This window comes from Solanum verrucosum, unplaced genomic scaffold (assembly GCF_900185275.1).
Source record: "Solanum verrucosum unplaced genomic scaffold, falcon-dt-bn FXZP01000184.1, whole genome shotgun sequence".
Taxonomy (NCBI): Eukaryota; Viridiplantae; Streptophyta; class Magnoliopsida; order Solanales; family Solanaceae; genus Solanum; species Solanum verrucosum.
Window position 1 is genome coordinate 1,084,429 of NW_026020302.1, and position 20,687 is coordinate 1,105,115.

Here is a 20,687-nt window from a genome sequence, read left to right on the forward strand (position 1 = left end):
ATAGAAAAAATAATTGACAAATTTTTCAAAGTGTAACTAAGCGATCATACAGAGGGCAGGTCAAATATCATTGAAGCATTTAAGGATCTCCATAAATAATTTCAAGCATTAAATGAGAAAGAAAAGAATGGATAAAAATGTAATACCCTATAATTTAAGTTAAGGGAAAATAAGTCATTAGTTATTTTAAAAAAAAAAAAAAGAAGAAGAGAGAGATTGGGCTAAAAGCCCTAGGAAGCCAAGGCTGCTGCAATGTTCAGCGATAAACAAAAAAAAATGAGGACCTCTTCTTGTTCTACAGTGAATGAACGAACGAAGGAAAAAACTAAATTAAAACTGAAAGTCTTAGTTCTCAAACTAAAGAGAGAAGTGGAAGAAGTGGAAGAAGAAGAAGAAGAAGAAGAAGAAGAAGAAGAAGAAGGTAAGTTCCTTAACGTAGTTTAAAGGTTGAATTTGTATATTCCATGACTATAAGATTAGGGATTGGGAAGTTGAGGAACATGAGTTTGGAAGAAAAAAAGATTTATTAAATTCTTATGAACCAAGTGAATATAGTCAATTATTTGAACTGTAAACTTTGGTGTTTGGCTTATATGCAGTAAGAGTAATTGGGCAATAAGATTAGGTTTGTTGTGTCGTAATTTGACTATTTCTAGAAAAATCACTTTTGGAAATGTTCTAAGTAAAAAAACAATTTGAGAAATACTTAGAAAGAGTCGCCACTTAATTTTTTAAAGAAATTAAGAAAACTTATAATTTTCAAAGATTTAAACAGAAAAAATCATTTGAAAATACCAAAGAAGGTTCGGGTTCAATTTACACTTCGAGAAGGGTTTAAGCATTCGAAATGCCCGCTAACATGCGATTGACCTGCGACTTGACTAAAATATATTTGACTATTTTTAGAAAAATAATGATTTAACATAAAAGTAATAATTATAAATATTTGATTAATTTTGGAAAAATAATTAAATAAATTATGCATTTGATATTATTTTATTATTTAGAGAAAAGGGATCCCAAAAATGATACATTTGAATTAAATTGCAAGTGATTAGAAAAATTAATAAAACCAGATTAATTAGAATTTATTTAATTCATTTTAAAATAATAATTTAAACCAATTTAATATATTAAAGCATGAAAATCATTTTAAATTAATTAAAGAATAAAAATTTGACTAACCTTTTGAGCAAATGACTAAGTAAGTATTATTATTATTATTATTTATTATTATTAATCAATTGAAAAAGATTTTGACTAACGCATTTTTAAAGTTTATTAAGAATAAATAAAATAAAAAAGAGATATATATATACCTTAACTTAGAACAATTCTGAAATAAAAAAAATGATTTAAATAAATAAAGAAAAAACTCTTAAAGAACGTATCTTTAAAAATTTAGGAAAAATAATTTAACATAAAATATAATATTTTACGATATTCGATTAACTTTGATGAACATAGTTAAATAAAGAATAATTTTTAAATTTTTTGGAAAATTGGATCTTAATTGAAACGACTTGGTCAATTAGGATTTTAACAAAACTAGGTTAATTAAAATTTATTTGCTTCATTTTTTAGAAATAATAATTCGAATCAACTCGGTAGACAAAACAAGACATTATTTTAATCTAATTAAAGATGAGTGAAAGTTTTGACTAAAAATATTTGAATAAGCATAAGAGTTGATAAAATGAATTATTTTTAAAGAAAACCGACATAAAGAATATGGTTTATCTTTTGGGGAATTTAATTAAATTAAGTCGCAAATAAAAAAAAAAACAAATAAATAAATAATCACACAATTAAATAAGTTAGAAATTGAATTTGGGCCTCCTTTTTGGGCCAAATTCGCTGTAATTTCTGGGGATTTACTCAATCCCGTTTTTGGTATACAGCTGATGTATATCAGTGTATATCGGCACGTATATTAGCCCTTTTCGTGTATTGCTTGCTTCCAAACACCTGTGTTTCGCCTTAGCCCTGTATTTTCGCATTTTTGACCTGTATTTGCTGGGCTGGACCGTATATCAGTGTATAAAAAGCTGAATCAGGCTGTCCTTCAGCTTTCCAGAATCTGTAAATTTAATTTCCAGCCCCTGTCTCATTGCCTTCAACTTGTTCCTTAACTTCTCCTACGTTTGCAACAGGGCTAACTCGAGAGGAGGATAAGTTTGGGCCTTCACGGCCCAATTCGTAATGCATAAAAAATGGAGAAGCCCATAAGGACTCGAGGCAAGTTCACGCACACACAAAAAAAAAGATAAGAATTAGTGATGCGGGATACTTTAAATCTATACAATACAACCAATGTATATAAAATTGAAATGAGGCAAAGATACATGTGCTTAGTTTATTGTATCATTGTTATACAAGGATGGCAAACAAATGCACACAATACTAAAAAGAACTTTGCACTCAAATTAAACCCAACTTCACACAATAAGGTAAGACACCAAATAGTGATGACTGCTAAGCATTTAAGGCCAGCGATAACTAAATGAAGTGGACTTAGGCATATTTATTTGGACGAGGATAACGATAAGGAAAACAATTATCAATAAAGAAAACTATTGTGGTTAAACTGTTAAGGTGACCAAGCCCCCTAAAGAAAATGCAATATGAAACTATGGAAAGGTAATAATAAACCCATGTATAGAATAAGCTTAAGCAAATTGAACAAAACAGTAGACAAAATTAGCCAAACAAAGTTACTTCTCGCTGGACATTGGACATGAATAAGAGATGTGATCTTATTTATTTATTTTTATTCTTACTCTCCTTTTTTAACAATTTCAGAACTTCAAAACAAATAAATAAAATAAAAGAAAGGGACAAGCATGGGCATATGGAAAGTTGCAGTAAGCCTCAACACAAATTTTACATACAGAGACATACATTTAAAACCAAACAAAAAATGAATTAAAACTCAACTTGTAAGGCTATAATCTTTCCGACATGAGACTCGATCATCATAGGCCATTACAAAGGAAAAAAAAAACACAACTCATTCTTTAAAACATGTACAAGAACAAGACATCAGTATATTTTGAAAAGGTTTTTAGTTCAAACTAAATATGGAGCTTGACTAATTCGTCACGTATAAGCTATATTGCGTATAGACAGCATAAACGGGAGTTAACATGGTCGAAATAATCAGCTACAGATTCGAGACAACAAATATAAAACATTAAGAACTCGAAATATTGACGTCGTGCTTCATTCCTTCAACTTGAGGTGAAAGAACGAAGGATGCGACATCAAACACTTACATATCAGTACAGATTTATGACAACGAGAAGAAAACTAAGATGAGAAACATAGTTGCAACCAACAAACAGCCCACCAACATCTATACACATATTCCAACTACAGTCGGAATCAAAAGATGAAATAGTAGACAAAGGGAAACGGAGAACCTCAACTCTTATCAATATTCGGAAGCAAACGAACCAACCACGGACTGATTTATGATAAACAGTGAGTCACAATAAGCTCAAACATCATAATGTAAACAGCCTACACACTAACAATGTATTCAAAAGCAAAGATAGTTGAATCAAAAGTGTGTATTACCTTTAACGGTGCAGCGAAATTGGGACAGAACGAGCAGAGGAACAACAGCTTCTTCCACGCGAGTCCGAAACACGAACAGTAGCCGAGAAATTTGGGCAAGAATATCAAACCAAAAACACTAAAAAAACGAGTGCTCCCTATGTTTTCTTTAAAGTGTATTAAGTAAGTATTTAGTTATTTTTGATACCTTAAAAAATTTTCTCCCCCCTCCTCCTTACAATGGAGAATGAGAAGGGTTCATATAGGAGGAGATTTAGGGTTCGTTCTTAGGGGGAAAGGGACGAAATTCAAGTGAGAACGAGGATAGAATCGGAATTCTTAAACTCAATTCCCAATTTCAGATTTCCCAAGAACCAAAAGGCTGCTCGTTGTGCAAGAATTCAACCCAAATCCCATGAGATCCGGACAACAGGCAGGGCTGGAATGGTTTGGTGAGGGCAGACGATTGCTTTTTCCGCGGATTCCGCCATTCCAGCTGCTGCTTTGACATTTTGGACTGCTGCATATAGAGCTGTTAACGTTGAAATTATAAGGGAACAAAGGTCGGGTCGGGTCGAGATGGTGGGGTTGTATGGTGGGCTGGGAATGTTTTTGTTGAATTGGAAATTGGAAAGATGGGCTGACGGGTCTGGCAATTCAAAATGAAAGGCCCAAAAAATTGATTTTACAAATGAGTTTGAAGGGAGGCAAAAGGGAATTAAAATTAAATAAATGGTTAGACTCGATTTGAGAATTGGCCTAATTGATTGCAATTATAGCTATTGAATTAAGGATTTAGCCAAATTGAGTTTACTTGGTGATTTGGCTAAAAGCTAATTAAGACGAATTAATATAAGTTGATTAATGAGCTTCTTAATCTTAACAAAATAAAATAATTAACTTAATTATAAACTAATTAGCTCAAAATTATAACTATAACTTTAAAGTAAATTAATAAAATATTTAATTAACATGTAAAATCTTTTGTGATGATTTTCAAATATTTATAAAATAAAATGATTGCAAAAAAAAATACATATTTATTATTAAAAAATGATAAAATTATTTTGAACATAGCTTGAAAGTATTTTGAATTTCATAAAACTCATTAATTCAAAATTATAACCATCCCTAATATTAAAAATGTAAAATCTTTTTTTGAGACGATTTTCGAATAATCATAAAATATACTAATCATATACATAATTATGTAAAACATATACATCATCTAAAATTTATGAAAAGTGACAAACTATTTAAAAGTCTTGCAAACTATATTATTATTATTACTTTTATAAAAACAATTATTTTAAAACTATGGCCATAACTAAAATAACGTAACTTAAATAAAAGGTGCTTTTCAAATCAACAAAATTAAATAAGACAAAATAATATAAAATAAGAATAATTAAACTAATAAAATAAATAACTTATACTTTAAACCAAATTAATTTAATTGAATATAAAACAAACTCTTTTTGAGACGATTTTTGAATATTCATAAAATATAATAATTATATACATAATTATGTAAAACATATATATTATCTAAAAATTATAAAATAAGACGGAACTAGTTAAAATAATTTGCAAACTATATTATTATTATTTCAAAAAATTTATAAAATTAATTATTTTAAATCGTTTGAAATTGGAGAAGCTCGAAATGATTAATTTATATTGTGGAGGGTCAAAATTGGGTGTCAACAAGGTTGATCTTTTTTAAATGAGAATAAATCAAGAAGAGGCTATTTTGTGTGATTAAAGCACTAATTAGGTGATTGGGCAGATTTCGAATCAGTCATGAAACCTTGAGGATTGGGTATTCTAAATTTAGTATGAATTAGCCTAAACGAAGGAAGTAATACGAGATTATTATGATGTGATTATAGATTGATCGAGGAAGACTTACGGATTGCTTGAGGTGACAAGTTTGGTATTTCAACACGAGTGCTGTGAGTAGTAATCTTACCACAATAATTAAAATAAAATATTTGCTCAACTTGTAGGACAAACCTTATCCTGGAAAATCTTGATAGAAAGCATTTAAGTTATGTATATCGATAACCTAATGATTTTTTAAATTACCAAGGTAATTAAATGGGATAAGGGTTTGAAAAATACCTCAACTTTGGTTGGATTTGCTGTTGCGATACTAAACTTTTATAAGGACCTATTACCTCTCAAGACTATTTAATACCGTATTTTTTACCCCCTGAACTATTTAATAGTGTATTTTAAATGTATATATATGTCCACGTGGACACATTACTCTTTATAATTTTGCATTATTTTTTATGTCTACGTGGGCAAATATATATGATGTAAAATACGGTATTAAATAGTCTATGGAGGTAATAGGTCCTCATGAAAGTTTAGTATCGCAACAACAAATCCGACTGAAATTGGAGTATTTTTCAGACCCTTATCCCTAATTAAATGTATCATGTTCTATTACTTTTCAGTATTTTCTAAATTACCTGCAGAGATTTTTTATGTGACTTATATGTGAAACTTAAATCATGACTTTTCTCGTAAAAATAAGGAAAACAAATTTTATAAATGACATAAAATCTTGATTGTCTCCTCTTCACCGTTGCATTCCCTTGCCAACTCACATCGACCCCGGCTCCCAAAAAGCCCACTTCCACGCCCCTCCCATACGCTCACGGCGAGACCATTTCACCTCCATCCTTGTGTTATCGAACCATATATAAATATTGTTGAAATAATATTTTTCAAATTAAAAATTTACAAAATGTTTTGTTACCTACTAAACACACTATTAATGTAAAGTTGAATAAAAGAAAAATAGGACAAAGTGAATAAATAATAGATAGAGTTTGGAAGAGTATATAACAGCTACTAATTAAATGCCATGTTGTAGTTGCTATTTATTGTTCGATAAATTAAAGGTGAATGACTTATTAGTTGACTTATTAATAATTTCAAGTAGGGGTGTTCACGAGTTGGTTTGGATCGGTTATTGGTCAAAATCAAAAATCAAAGCAACTTAATCGGTTTTAAAATTATCAAAACCAAACCAAACCAAACCAAATATAATATACATTTACCGGTTTGGTGGTTATCGGTTTCGGTTTGGTTTGGTTTGATTATTTGGTTATTAATCATACACAAAAATAAAAGAAACAATTCATTCAAAATGTGAAAAAAGTGACAACAATCCATTCAAAACAAAAAAATAGTTACAATGACTTAAATTACCAAACTTTCGATCACTGAATTTACTATCAATAAAACTTTAAAATTCACTATATTGGCCTAGAAGGAAGAAATAATAACATTTTCAGTCCCACAAATAATTGTCACAGACACTCATATTACATGAAATCAATAAGATAAATGTTTTCACCTTGGGTATTCTTGCTTTCAATAAGTAAAGTATAAAGAAATTTTAATGAAAACATATATAAGATTTTTAAAATTGTTTATAAAAACAATATATTATGTATATTAACAAAATATATGTATATAATTCATTGATTCGATTCGATTATTTCTTTAGTTTTTTTTTGAATAAAATCATAACCAAACCAAATACTACTGATTTTTAAAAATCTAAAACCAAACCAAACCAAACCCAAATAAAATCGGTTTTATTTTATCGATTTGATTTGATTTTTCGATTTGGATCGATATTTATCCAAACCGTGAGCACCCCTAATTCCAAGTGGCAAAATGTCAATCACTCACTAATCAATTAAGTTGACTAGGTTTTCTCTGAACCCCCCCCCCCCCCCCCCCCGCGCACCCCACCGCCAACCACCCTCCATTACTGCTCAAACTACCAAATTAATCACTTGAAAGTTTAAAATTTAAAAACTATATCATAATTTTTTTAACGTAAAATTTTAACGAGGTATATTATTTATGGATATTTAAAACAAGTATCATAAAATATTATAGCTAATACAGTAATTAGTAGCTTCTATATCTTCACAACCCTCCATTAATCTTTATTCATAATTTCAAATTGATTAAATGTCATAATCATGATAATCTCTTATATATTATGTATTTTTTTTATAAATAAAGTTCGTGGCAATCTTTTATATTACGTAGGTGTATGCGGTTTCTAGTCTACAAATTAAAGGATAAGTGACAATAACTAACAATAATGCAGCATAAGATGTCAACATGTCACTTGTCAACATTATTCAGTCTTGCTTTCACACTGTGTATCGAAAAATACGAAAAATTGAGGAAAATTACTTCTTGAGTGTAAGACTGAAAGTAAAGAAAATAAGTTCTACATGTGATATTTTGGGCCCGTTTGGTCATAGATTTCTCAAATAATATTTGGGAAAAAATTTGGCAAATAGTATTTGTCCATATAATTTGTCATTATTTGGCAAATATCCCAAATTCCCAAATACTAGTTTTTTCTAGTATTTGGGCCAAATCTCATTATTTGAGATCTTTTGAAAATTAAAATTTTACCCCAAACTTTTATCTTTTACAAAAACACCCTCTATAGTAGTTGTTTGTGTCGTATTACATAGTTTTTCACGTGAACACCAAAGTAGTGATGAAATATTCAATGAATATTAAATGATGATATGGTTGTTGATGAAAATGATGAACAATCGGCTCAGGGTAACAAAGTCATGTGCTTTGTCTACTTCACGATGTATGGAATGATGCTTGTTGCACTTACTCCAAACTACCACATTGCTCTAGTGTCATGAACACTATTTGTTATTGTTGCAACGAAGATTCAATTGATTTGTAATACAAACTTATGGTTAGTTTTGATAATTTTTAAAACTTATGAGTATAAATTATATTTTTCTAAAAAAGTGAAATATATTTCCCAAATACTATGGCCAAACACATGGTGAAATTTCACCCAAATAATATTAATGATGTAACCATCCTTATCTAAGAGTGTTAATTGATTCTCCTTCGTCGAAAAAAGCTACTACATTGTATCATATATTGAATCATTAAAATTTACTCATGTGTTCATTTTTGTTTATATGTTGAGATGTTTTTATAAAATTTCGATTTCAGCCTTGACTAGAGTTTTCATTAGAAATCAAAAAATAAGTGATGATTTGACATTAGTAAGTCTTTTGTCCCCCCATGCTTTAATTTTATTTCTTCTGTGATTATATTTTTTTTAAAATATTATACAAAGAAAAGAACAAATTGTTTCTTTTTTCTGCATTGTTTTCCTTACTTTATAATTAAATAACAAGAAAATTAAATATTTTAAATTTTCCCCTCGATGTTCAATATCCTTAATTAGAGATGCCTTAAATAAATTTGATTCACGGTAAAAAATTCAGATCGAGTAAAAGCTATGTAACAAAGACGATTTTATATTCGGACCAGGATTCAATCCTGAAACATATGATTAAAGGATGATAGAATACTTAAGTAAAAATAAGAAGAAAATCTTAACACTAGGGAAACATTTTTAACACAATATGATATATTGTACAACAAAACATTACATCATGACCGACCATTCATAGTAAATGAATGGCTTTATTCATACTTGTTACAAGCAAAGGGTCTTAAGTAGCAAGATTATTATTATCTTGTCACTTAATTTCAAAAGTTTACAATAATAATACACACAATTAATTATTTAGTTGTGAGTCTGGTCAGCCACATATTCTTCATAAGAGCAGCAGTATTTTTTGTGGCATCTATAACATTTCTTAGGTTTTCCATAGTGCTTACCATAGCCGCCACCATGATAATGTCCATCAACGTTTACCGCTGCATCGATGAATTGTGAAGATTAATTAAACTAGCTAACACGTACGATGAGTCATGACTAGTCTCTGAATTGAGCTTCAATTGATATGTCGTACTTTCCTTTTTATTATATCTCAAAATGAGTACTCCTTTTCCTAAAATATATATTTAATTGTAATTTTTTTAATTTCAATGTAACATAAGATCACAAAATTCATAGGACATTTATAATATAATTTACACACCTTTAGTTTAGTTTAGCAAAGATTGGAAAGTTTATGGTATATTCTTAAACTTTATGCATAGTAAATGAGACATATAAAATGAAACAAAAGGAATGTATATTAAGTGTCATGATCAAACTATATCATTATTAATTGAAATTTTGGGATTTCGTTTCCAATTATTTTACAAAAAAGTAAATAAAAAAGTCACTTATTTTCTTACAAAATATTTTTCATGAAAAACATTTTTTTTATCGAACACACCCTAAGAGAGGGAACAAATGAAAAGAAATGCTTACCATTGGAAGTCTCAGCTGCCAACTCCCTAGCAGCAACCTCAGAGCTTATCATTAAGAAAATAGCCAAAAAAAGACCAAGAAACATAATTGCCTTGGAACCCATTCTTCTTAATTCTTTTTTTTTTTTGTTCAAAACTTAGTACTTATGAAATATGAAAATTGAGGGATGAAGAAACTAATGCATTTTTGGGCTCTATTTATAATAAGATTTTGAATGCATAAATTGAAGGTGTGAGGGGACACGTACGGATTGCAATTATTGTATGGACCAAAGAAATGAACAACTTGCTCTACAAGTGGTAGATAGATAGAGTGTTGATTTTAATAGCGAGGAAGTGTCGTGATGGAGTCGTAAGTATTTTCTTTATTTCATATTATTTGATCTTTGTTAATATGATAAATTTTAAGAAATTTTAATTAGGGATGTATTTTAATAAACTATTTTTATTAGTGATGCTTTTAATTAACTTTATGTAGTTATTTAATACTACTAAGGATAGTTTGAAAAGAAAAGTAATAAAGGTTTTTTCATCTACTAAAATGGACAGGTAAAATAAAACATCTCTTTTTTTTTAATCAAGGCCAAATACAATGTAACAAAGGGAGTAGTTCTTTCTTTTTATATAAAATTAATGAATTTATATGCGCTTCGCACAGTCGTATTACTAAATTTATGATTTAATTTTTGCTAATATTCATATTTGAAAGTAATCAAAAAGTATATTTTGTGAAATTTAAGTTATTTTAAATTTTTTTCTTTCATAAGATGAAACAAACATAAAATTTATAAATTTTATCTGTTTGTGTTTTACAAATCTTAAATATTCAAAATAATTAAATTAAGAGTTAAAACATATCAAAACACCACTAAGTTTTTTAGTAAAAGTAGGTAAAACACAAGTACATACATCAACACTATAACAAAAATGTTAAAATAAAAATCTCATCATGCATGTTCTTTTACTTATGAAAGTCAATCTTTTACCTAAACTAACTATAATAGAAAAAAAAGAGTATAAAATACAACATAAGCTATTGTTGTTCTTGTCATCAAAATATTTCTATAAATACTAGAATAAACAGTTTATATACTAAGCATTGCCTAAAAATCTCCATTTATAAGGTATAATTGTCGAATAATGTAGGAGTTTATAGTAGACAAAAAAAAAATTGGAAGAATAGGGCGGTTGGAAACAAAACTAAAAAAGATTTAAAAGGAAAAGTAACCATCTCTCCGTTACAAATTAGTTATTATGTTTCGTTTATAAAAAAGTCAATTTAATTAATTCTCAAAACTGAATTGTATAGACTAACATCATAAAAATTATACAAAAAAAATCTAGAAGTCACAAGTTTCTCTCATGTCAATATAATTTTAATCAAAACTAATTATCATATTTAATTTTCTAAAGGAAAACATGAAAACTAATTGAAAAAATGAAATATCTTGAAAACTAACTACACCCATAATTGAGTAATTATTTAGGCACTTTTAAATTTCCTAATATTAAGATAAACAGAAGAAAATAATTAAAAAATATTTTAAAATGATTTATAGTTACAAAAAAACTCAAGTTATTTTAAATTATAAATTTTAAAATAAATAAATTTATTTCTCAATTGATAATAAATTTATAGTCTTTGTTTAATCAGACAAACCTAAACCACGTGCAAGAAGTTGATGGCCCATCATTTAACGTATGTAGAAAATGTCAAACGGTCACTTATCAGTTGTTCAGCCGCCACGCCACGTAATTAATTATAGGTTCGTTTTAATTTATTTGACTTATTTTTTTTAATTCATTTTAAAAATGATTTTTTTTTGATAATTTTTTAATTTCCAACTTTCTACGTAGCATGATAATGAAGAGCGTATAATATTTAAAATCATTAAGAAATCTAAACACAAAGGGTAATTAGGATAGATGACAAGAACTTATGGATAAAATAATAATAGCATAATATATTCAATATGTGAATTATCATATTACGAAGATCCTAGTAGCTCAATCATTTAACTATTTGAATTTTTATTTTGTTAATTTGAATTCGATTTCCATAACCTCTCTCTTATTTCTCCCTTTCCATCCTCCTCTTTTTTTTTTTAAGTTGTAGGACTACCTTATCCTCAAATATCTAGAAATAGTGGTGCAAATATACGTTCTCTTCGATTTGGTCAATACTCAAAGACTTAAATGACGTATTCAATGACTCTTTTAGTGTACTATCAAGTTAAATAAGAGGGTCTACCAACGAAGGTGATGTATCGAGTGAAGTTGTTTTTTTTTTTAATCAGATGTTTTGAATTTAAATTTTGAATATGAAAAATTTATTGATAAAAAGCGCTCCCTCCTTGAATAAAGATTTTATGCAATATAAATTTAAAATAATCAGACTTTAATATAAATATCGAATACCGAATAAAAAAAATTAAATAAGAGGAGGGCTAACTCTCTTCATTTGCTTTATAACTCAAGCAACGTCGTTTTATTTAATTAAAAAAAAGTTGTGAGAAAAGTCTTCTAGGAAATTAAATGACCGACAACACAACAACCAAAATTCTTAGTTTTTTGCTTTTATATAATCTATTTTCTCCGTTTCATTTTATATGACACTATTTGATTTGATATGATGTTTAATAAAAAAAAAAGATTTTTGAAATTTACAGTCTAAAATATTTTTGGATATTTATGTGGTGGAGATTCATTTCATTAAGGGTAAAAGAGGAATTTTAAAGTTAAATTGTTTCTGATTATAGTCGGGTGACATTTTTTTTGGAACGAACTAAAAAGAAAAGGGTGCCACATAAAATGGGACGGAGAAAGTAATAGAATTCAACTCATATGTAATATTACTCTCCATTGGTGATACTTTTTAATTTATTTCTCGAGAATTAAAACTTATAAACATAACATAATTTTCTATATATACAATATAATTTTTCGATAAAAAATGTTTAATTGATCACCTTTTTATCTACGTACGTACACGACTGTGTAATCTCCATACTAGTCAATAATCAAATTGTGGTTCTTAGAAGTTAGAAGCTGTTGCAGGACATCTTCGATTTCCTCTCTAAATGATTTTTTTCTTTGTGAAGTGTCAATTATGTGGAGAAAAAAAATGAATTCTTTACTAGCCTAATATTAAAAAGCTAATAACAACATTATCTGCTTTATTTAAGAAAAATACACACAAATTGATCTACATACGATATAAAAAGTTTGAATTTATTTAACCGTAGGTATTAATGAATGAACGTTATGCATAAATTTAGTCACATGTTTTGTATTGTACATATGTAGTATGTCTATTTTATACTAATCGATAAATATTCATCAATAAAATCCATTAAACATATATTTCACGAACTACCTTTATAAACACAATAAGTATATATTAAGTTACGAGGGCATTTGTTAATAAAGCCTATGCTAATTTGTTCAAATTCGATCTAGTCCATCCATTTATCATTTAAATTTTAGTCTAGTCCCTTCGATTCCTAAGGGCTTCAACTCCTTTTCATATCTTTCTTGTTTACATGAGAAGAGTGATTTTTACACAATTATCACGATCATATATCCTTACTCAATAACCATTTTAAATGACTAAAACGGTGAAAAAATTTGGAAAGGGTAAAAAATTACGCGTTTACATGTCCTACCAAATTAATTTTCCTTTAGCTCCCGATAATGATATACGTTCTATATACATTGATAGTTTTTCTTTTGCTCACTACCAATAACTTCACTTCACCTTCACATAATTTTTCTTGTTACTCTATCTATACTAATTTCTAGTAGTAAGATACTACTTTGCATGATTACTCTATCTTGATCATTTTGGTAATTTTATCTCGGGATTAGTAATCATTGTTATCCATCATAGAAGGTCATATAAAAATAATATCATAATTGTGATATACCGTCTAGCTAATCCTATCTCAAAATTAAAAAATCAAGTAATATTATATTTCGAAATCATTATTATCTCTTATCCCATAAATTAAACGACCTCTTATTGATTCAACTTTCAAAGTTCTTTATTTCCTTTGGATTTATGTGAAGAATTTTCTTCCAACATAATCTTGATTAGGATGACTTTTAACTGATTTCTGCTTGAAAATCAATTGTGAATTCAAGAATTTCTTCACCTACCAAACGAAAAATTACTTATCCACATCTTTAATTACTAATTTTTTAAAAATATACCACTTACGTGTCACCTAATATTTCCAAATATGCCCTTTCCTTCAATCTCTAATACATTCATTTCTTATTATAAATAGATCTCAATTATGCATCAATTTCTTCATCCTTTAATTAATATAATTAAGCTTTAAAGAATAAAAAAATGATGGGTTCCAAGGCATTTATATTTCTTTGCCTTTTTGTGGCTATTTGTGCAATGATAAGCTCCGAGGTTGTAGCTAGGGAGTTAGCGGAGACTTGTAAGATTATTTTTTCTAATTTTATTATTTATATATTTGATGAATTTCTTATCTAAATATTTTACCTATATGTAACGTTATGCTAATTTTTGAGCTTTACGATTGATGTAGCATTGGAATCAGATAACAAGATTGATGAACACACTGACGGACGCAGCGGATATAATGGATATAAACCCCCACATGACAAATACAATAATGGATATAAACCTCTTGGTGGTGGATATAAGCCTTCAGGTGGTGGATATAAGCCTCCAGGTGGTGGATATAAACCCCCACATGGTGAATATAAGCCTCCACATGGTGGATATAAACCTCCAGGTGGCGAATATAACTCTCCACATGACAAATATAAACCACCCAGTGACGGACATCACCCCCCAGGTGGTGGTGGTGGTGGTGGTGGCGGACATCACCCCCCACATGGTGGATATAACCCTCCAGGTGGAGGCCATGATTAAGTGACTAGCCAATTGCCTCACAACAAATCATCATGTGTACTATTATAAAACTATGGTATACGTACGTAATGGCAAGATTAGTACCAGTAATATAATAGTCTTGTTGCTTTTAGACCAGATTGTTGTATCAATAGTATGAATAAAACGCATGATATGAATTGTTGGTCATACAATATTTTGTTGTACAATATATTATGTGATGAATATATTTTCATAATGTACGTTTCTTCTTATTTCACATTTTATTATTGAAAATTACTCCCCCATCCCTAATATTATATGTTGCTTTTTGTTTCTCAAAATTTAAATTATTTTTAACCAACAAATTTATTAAAAATACAGTTTTTTCATCGTATTAATATACAAGAAAAAAACTGTAACTAACAATACTTTGGGACGAAGGGAGTACTTCTCAATCCCCACCCTCTCCAAATTCAAAATACAATCTACTCTAAAATGAAAAGGCAAGAAATTATAAGAGACCCCTTGATTTTCTAGATTGTGTTGGAATTGTTGGAAAAACGAAAATCGATCAATAAATGTCATTTGTTCAGATATTTATTTTATTGTTATAACGAAATATTAATATAAAGAACATATACTATAAATAACATGAAAGAAAATTTTCAAAAGTTGCCTACTTATTTACATTAAAAAATCTAATTAACATATAAATAATTAATTAAGATCTCATAGATACAAAATCCTAACTCCGCTATAGAGAATTAATTGGCAAGATGTAATAGTCTTTCAATTTTAGACCTTGCTTTTAACTATAATAACAAAGTATGAACAAAATTAAAGCCCATTATTAGTTCCTCAGTACCCCACGAAAATATCCAAATCATTATAGACAAATTTTGAACTTAAAATTTATGAGTTTCTACAATAACGTTAAGTTCATGCAAATCAATAATCAAATTTCTAGATCCCCATGTACCCATGTGAATCAATTTAAACCTAAAGAAAGGTCTCTAAATTTTATTTTCTTAGAAAAACATAAGACTTAAGAGTTAATTATCCATTTAGAGATAATTTCATAAACAACCTCTTATATTGACTACATAACACAAGTTTTCCTTGTGATTTGTTATAGTTTTTATTAGTACCAATTAATCATATGAAATGACTTGACGTTACATTGTTAAATTAATAGCACTTTTCTTATGATTTATCAATATCGACTCTGACTCTGAGGTAGACAATCGTCTATCACATAAATATAATACGGACTAATAATATGAAAATAATAGCATTTGATAATTTTCACAATTTGTGAGGTTTCATGTTTGTGAAAGAGCAAAATACAATTTAAAAAATTCAAATTGCATGTTCATATAAAAAACTTCGACTTCAAATCAATGTGATTTGAACTTATGATTCTATATAGTATATCCAAACGAGCCTTTAATGTCGTTTGATAATTACAGTAGATCTATGTTTTTAGTGACTTTGTCATTTTGATGTGTCCAATGAACTAATTTAAGTAAATGATTCACCATTAATGTGGATTTACTCAAATGAACTCAAAAAACAGATTTAAACTTTACGAGTACTTTAACGGTTAAGGTTTTTAGCATTGAACTACTTGTAATTTTAAAGTTATGAATTCAGATATATGATCATTTGTTACTATTTGATTAAATTTTTATCTATAAAATTTATGCTTCACATCAAAAGATTAAGTTCAGATAAATTTGATGTCCCAACTCTACTTTTACCTCTAACATGAATGATTCACTTTAGGGTTCAAGTGTTCTCTATCAAAATTTTATCTCAAATTTTGATTTTTAAAAATATATAATTAAAGATAGAAGGTACTTATCGATCACCTACCACAAAAATTGATAGCAATACTTCAAATATATGAAGTAGAAAACTAAAGCAATAAAGATTTTCTGAGTAATTAAAACCTATTTGGGAAAACTTTTAAATTTAGGTATTTTAATTTTTCTAACGTGTTTTTGAAAAGTTCTTTGAATGGTTATAACTTATAACTATTTGTGTTAAGTAAGATTAGAAACTCTTTTTTATTAGTAATGGAGAAGTAGTTTGTGTTTATTCAAATTTTCCCAAAAAAAAAGAGAGTTTAAGAAAAACAAATTACGTAAAAAATATGTACAAATTTGCATTATGATAAATATAATAATAATTTTTAGTTATTTATTCCTCTCAGAGATTTTAATTAAGTATTAAAATTATATTTAACAAAAACATTTCATCTTTTGTTTGAGATTCACTCCCATCACAAGATAAAATATGTGTTTATTAAAATATATTTTTTTTAATTATAATTAAACAATATATGCTTATTTTATATTTTAACTATAAATAAAAAATTGTTTTATTTAGTGGACACCACAAATGCAAATAAACATTGTGTTCCTATACTACGTTCCTTTCTTAAATGAATATAAAAAAAATCAAATAAATTAAAACAGAGGAAATATAATTAATTACGTCGCGTGCCAATTGAGCAAGATAAGTGATAAGTGATCATTTATCAATTTCTAATACATTGAATTCTTAGTATAAATATAACCCAATGTTGCTTCAATTTCTTCATCCTTTAATTCATATAACTAAGCTTTAAAGGAAGAAAAAAAATGATGGGTTCCAAGACAATTCTATTTCTTGGCATTCTTTTGGCTATTTTTGCAATGATAAGCTCAGACACCCGTAAGTTTATTATTATTTTTCTTTTATTTGTTATCTCTTTTGAAATATTAGATTTCTTATATAATTATTTGACATATATGCAATGTTATGCTAATTTTTAAATTTCACATTTGATATTTGTAGCAGTGAAATTGGATAACAAGAATGATGAACGCCATGATGGATATAATGGTATTGGCGGATATTTTGGTGATGGACATGGCGAATATAATAGTGGATATAAGCCTCGAGGTGGTGGAAATAAACCTCCACATAACGGATACAATCCTCCAAGTGGCGAATACAATCCCCCACATGATAAATATAAACCCCCTAGTGATGAATACAAACCTCCGGGTGGCAAATATAATCCTCCACATGACAAATATAAACCTCCTAGTTATGAATACAAACCTCCAGGTGACAAATATACCCCCCCACATGATAAATATAAATCCCCTAGTGATGAATACAAACCTCCAAGTGACAAATATAAATCCCCACATGACAAATACAAACCCCCTAGTGACGAATACAAACCTCTAGGTGACAAGTATAACCCCCCACATGACAAATATAAACCTCCTAGTGATGAATACAAACCTCCAGGTGACAAATATAAACCCCACATGATAAATATAAACCCCCTACCGACGAATACAAACCTCCAGGTGACAAATATAAACCCCCACATGACAAATACAAACCCCCTAGTGATGAATACAAACCTCCAGGTGACAAATATAACCCCCCACATGACAAATATAAACCTCCTAGTGATGAATACAAACCTCCTAGTGATGAATATAACCCCCCACATGATAAATATAAACCCCCTAGTGACGAATACAAACCTCCAGGTGACAAATATAAACCCCCACATGACAAATACAAACCCCCTAGTGACGAATACAAACCTCCAGGTGACAAGTATAACCCCCACATGACAAATATAAACCTCCTAGTGATGAATACAAACCTCCAGGTGACAAATATAACCCCCCACATGATAAATATAAATCCCCTAGTGACGAATACAAACCTCCAGGTGATAAATATAAACCCCCACATGACAAATACAAACCCCCTAGTGACGAATACAAACCTCCAGGTGACAAGTATAAACCCCCTGGTGACGAATACAAATCTCCAAGTGACAAATATAACTCCTCACATGACAAATACAAACCCCCTAGTGACAAATACAAACCTCCAGGTGGCAAATATAACCCTCCACATGACAAATATAAACCTCCTAGTGATGAATACAAATCTCCAGGTGACAAATATAACCTCCCACACGATAAATATAAATCCCCTAGTGATGAATATAAATCTCCAGGTGATAAACATAGTCCCCCACATGATAAATATAAGCCCCCTAATGACGAATACAAACCTCCAAGTGGTGGATACAACCCTCTCATTGGTGGCCATGAGTAAATAACAAGTCAACTATCTCACAACAAATCATCATGTAATATTATAAAACTGTTGTATGTAGTGGCAAGATGTATAATATAGTAATAGTCTTGCTACTCTAAACCTTGCTTTAAAAGTCGTATGAATAAAACGTCATTCAGTTCATATGTATGGTTGATCATTTAATATTTTGTTGTAAAATATAACACAATATATTGTGATAATATATTTTCATAATGTATATTTCTTCTTTTTCTTGATTATATTGAATATGTTGTTGATGAGGAACATGTGTTTCTTCTTATTTCACAACTTATTATTAAACTATTCCTCAATCACTAATTATATATTGATTTTCACTTCTCAAACTCTTTTAATTTTATTATATTAAGTTAATTTGATAAAATTTGATTTCATAGATTAATTAACTTGACTTTTGAAAAAATGGAAAGCAAGACATATCTTTGGGACGAATTACAAGCTACTTTAAAATGAGAAGGAAAGAGATTAAAAGTGCATCTTCATGATTTTCTAAATTGTGCTGGAATCGTTGGTAAATGAAATTAAACTGATAAATGTCATTTGTCCAAAGACTTTTTACAACTATAATGAAATATAGTTACAGAAAACATATAGTAACATAATAAATCGTTTTCAAAAGAACTATTGATTATTTATCAAAAATATTTATAGATGATAACTGTTATAGCGATAATTAGATTTTCTATATCAATAATAAATTTTCAATGTGTCACTAACACCACACAAAATAATTCCACATGTATAACATAACAAGACCCAATAATTATATTTTTACTATAATCATTGACACCCTTGATAACATGCAATTATGTATCCGCTACTGCAAATGAGACAAACAAGAGAAGGAGTGAGGTGAGTGAGATCCCAGATATATGGTGATTTTTCTACAAACGATACATGCCAAGGCAACAAAGCTAGCATCAAACCTACCTGCCGAGAACCCTCCAACATTCCTACCAAGGTTCCCATCCCCGATGACAGAAAGAAGGAGTGAAGTGAGCAAGATCCCAAATACATGCATGGTGATTTTTCTTAAGCAGTCCACTTGTAGATCAGGTTTTTCATTTGATTTGGAGTTATTTGAGAGATGTTGCCTTGATCTTCTTGGGACCATCAGTATTTGTTTTCACTTAGTACTTTTCTTCAACACATAAGTATTATTTTTTATTTTTTTTTGGTTTCCATTCGGTCTATGGAGTCCACATTAAAGCTTCGATTAAATTCGAATCGCGCTCTGCAGGGCCTATTCGGAGGTGACACTTCCAACATAATTTTCTCCACCCAGGGCTCAAACCCAGTATTATTATTTCTTAGTATTAGTCATATTTTGTGCACTTTGCTTTGATCAAGTCAATTTTTCGAGTGTTGATGACATGACCTTCAAGATATTATCAATTTATCTTTCTTTTTAACTATTATTGCAGACAACATATGTCTTATTTATATAAATTATGAAATCTCATATTTTAATTAAGCTAAGTATTTATAAATGTGTTTTGATGATTTGATAGTACAAAAAGTCTTTACGCTGGAGTATAGTTAACTTTGACTCCTCAAATATTTGTAGCTCGTATTGTTTGAAGTCAACATTTTTCAGTATCGAGACAAAGATTTCCAATTATTACTTGCTTATTAAATATGTGTGTGAAAAAGAAATCTTAGAGGCATAATCCACAACGACTCCCTCAAACTTGTCCAATAAAATTTAATTATCTAATGGAAAAATCGAAACAATCAAAGAAAATTCGATATATTGTCCCAATGTATATAATTATATATACTTTAAATTCTAAATCTGTTATTAATGCCATATCAATAGTAACAAGACTTTTTCATAAGCAAC

At 28.9% G+C, this 20,687-nt stretch overlaps 3 protein-coding genes across 3 annotated transcripts; 2 read left to right on the forward strand and 1 right to left on the reverse strand.

Moving 5' to 3' along the window:
- Nucleotides 1–8,998: 8,998 nt before the first annotated feature.
- LOC125834969 (glycine-rich protein DC7.1-like) lies at nt 8,999–9,915 on the reverse strand. Its single transcript, XM_049514113.1, has 2 exons — nt 9,812–9,915; nt 8,999–9,309 (listed from the first exon to the last, which is right to left on the reverse strand). The coding sequence occupies exons 1-2, from the start codon at nt 9,912–9,914 to the stop codon at nt 9,176–9,178; spliced, it is 237 nt and encodes a 78-aa protein (XP_049370070.1). The 5' UTR covers nt 9,915; the 3' UTR covers nt 8,999–9,175.
- Nucleotides 9,916–14,146: 4,231 nt separating this feature from the next.
- LOC125834964 (glycine-rich protein DC9.1-like) lies at nt 14,147–14,960 on the forward strand. The gene is made up of 2 exons (XM_049514107.1): nt 14,147–14,261; nt 14,373–14,960. Exons 1-2 carry the CDS (start codon nt 14,165–14,167, stop codon nt 14,720–14,722), a joined length of 447 nt encoding a protein of 148 aa, XP_049370064.1. The 5' UTR covers nt 14,147–14,164; the 3' UTR covers nt 14,723–14,960.
- A 2,371-nt stretch (nt 14,961–17,331) lies between these two features.
- Nucleotides 17,332–18,823, forward strand: LOC125834886 (early nodulin-75-like). The gene is given in 4 exon segments (XM_049514034.1): nt 17,332–17,401; nt 17,525–17,800; nt 18,052–18,317; nt 18,320–18,823. Coding segments are annotated over 4 exon segments (1,116 nt in total).
- The last annotated feature ends 1,864 nt before the right edge of the window (nt 18,824–20,687 follow it).

Coding starts and splice junctions, on each gene's coding strand:
- LOC125834969 (XM_049514113.1), bottom strand. CDS start 9,914: ATGGGTTCCAAGGCAATTATGTTTCTTGGTCTTTTTTTGGCTATTTTC. Junction 9,310..9,811: donor GGCAGCTGAGACTTCCAATG/GTAAGCATTTCT, acceptor TCATCGATGCAG/CGGTAAACGTTGATGGACAT.
- LOC125834964 (XM_049514107.1), top strand. CDS start 14,165: ATGATGGGTTCCAAGGCATTTATATTTCTTTGCCTTTTTGTGGCTATT. Junction 14,262..14,372: donor TAGGGAGTTAGCGGAGACTT/GTAAGATTATTT, acceptor CGATTGATGTAG/CATTGGAATCAGATAACAAG.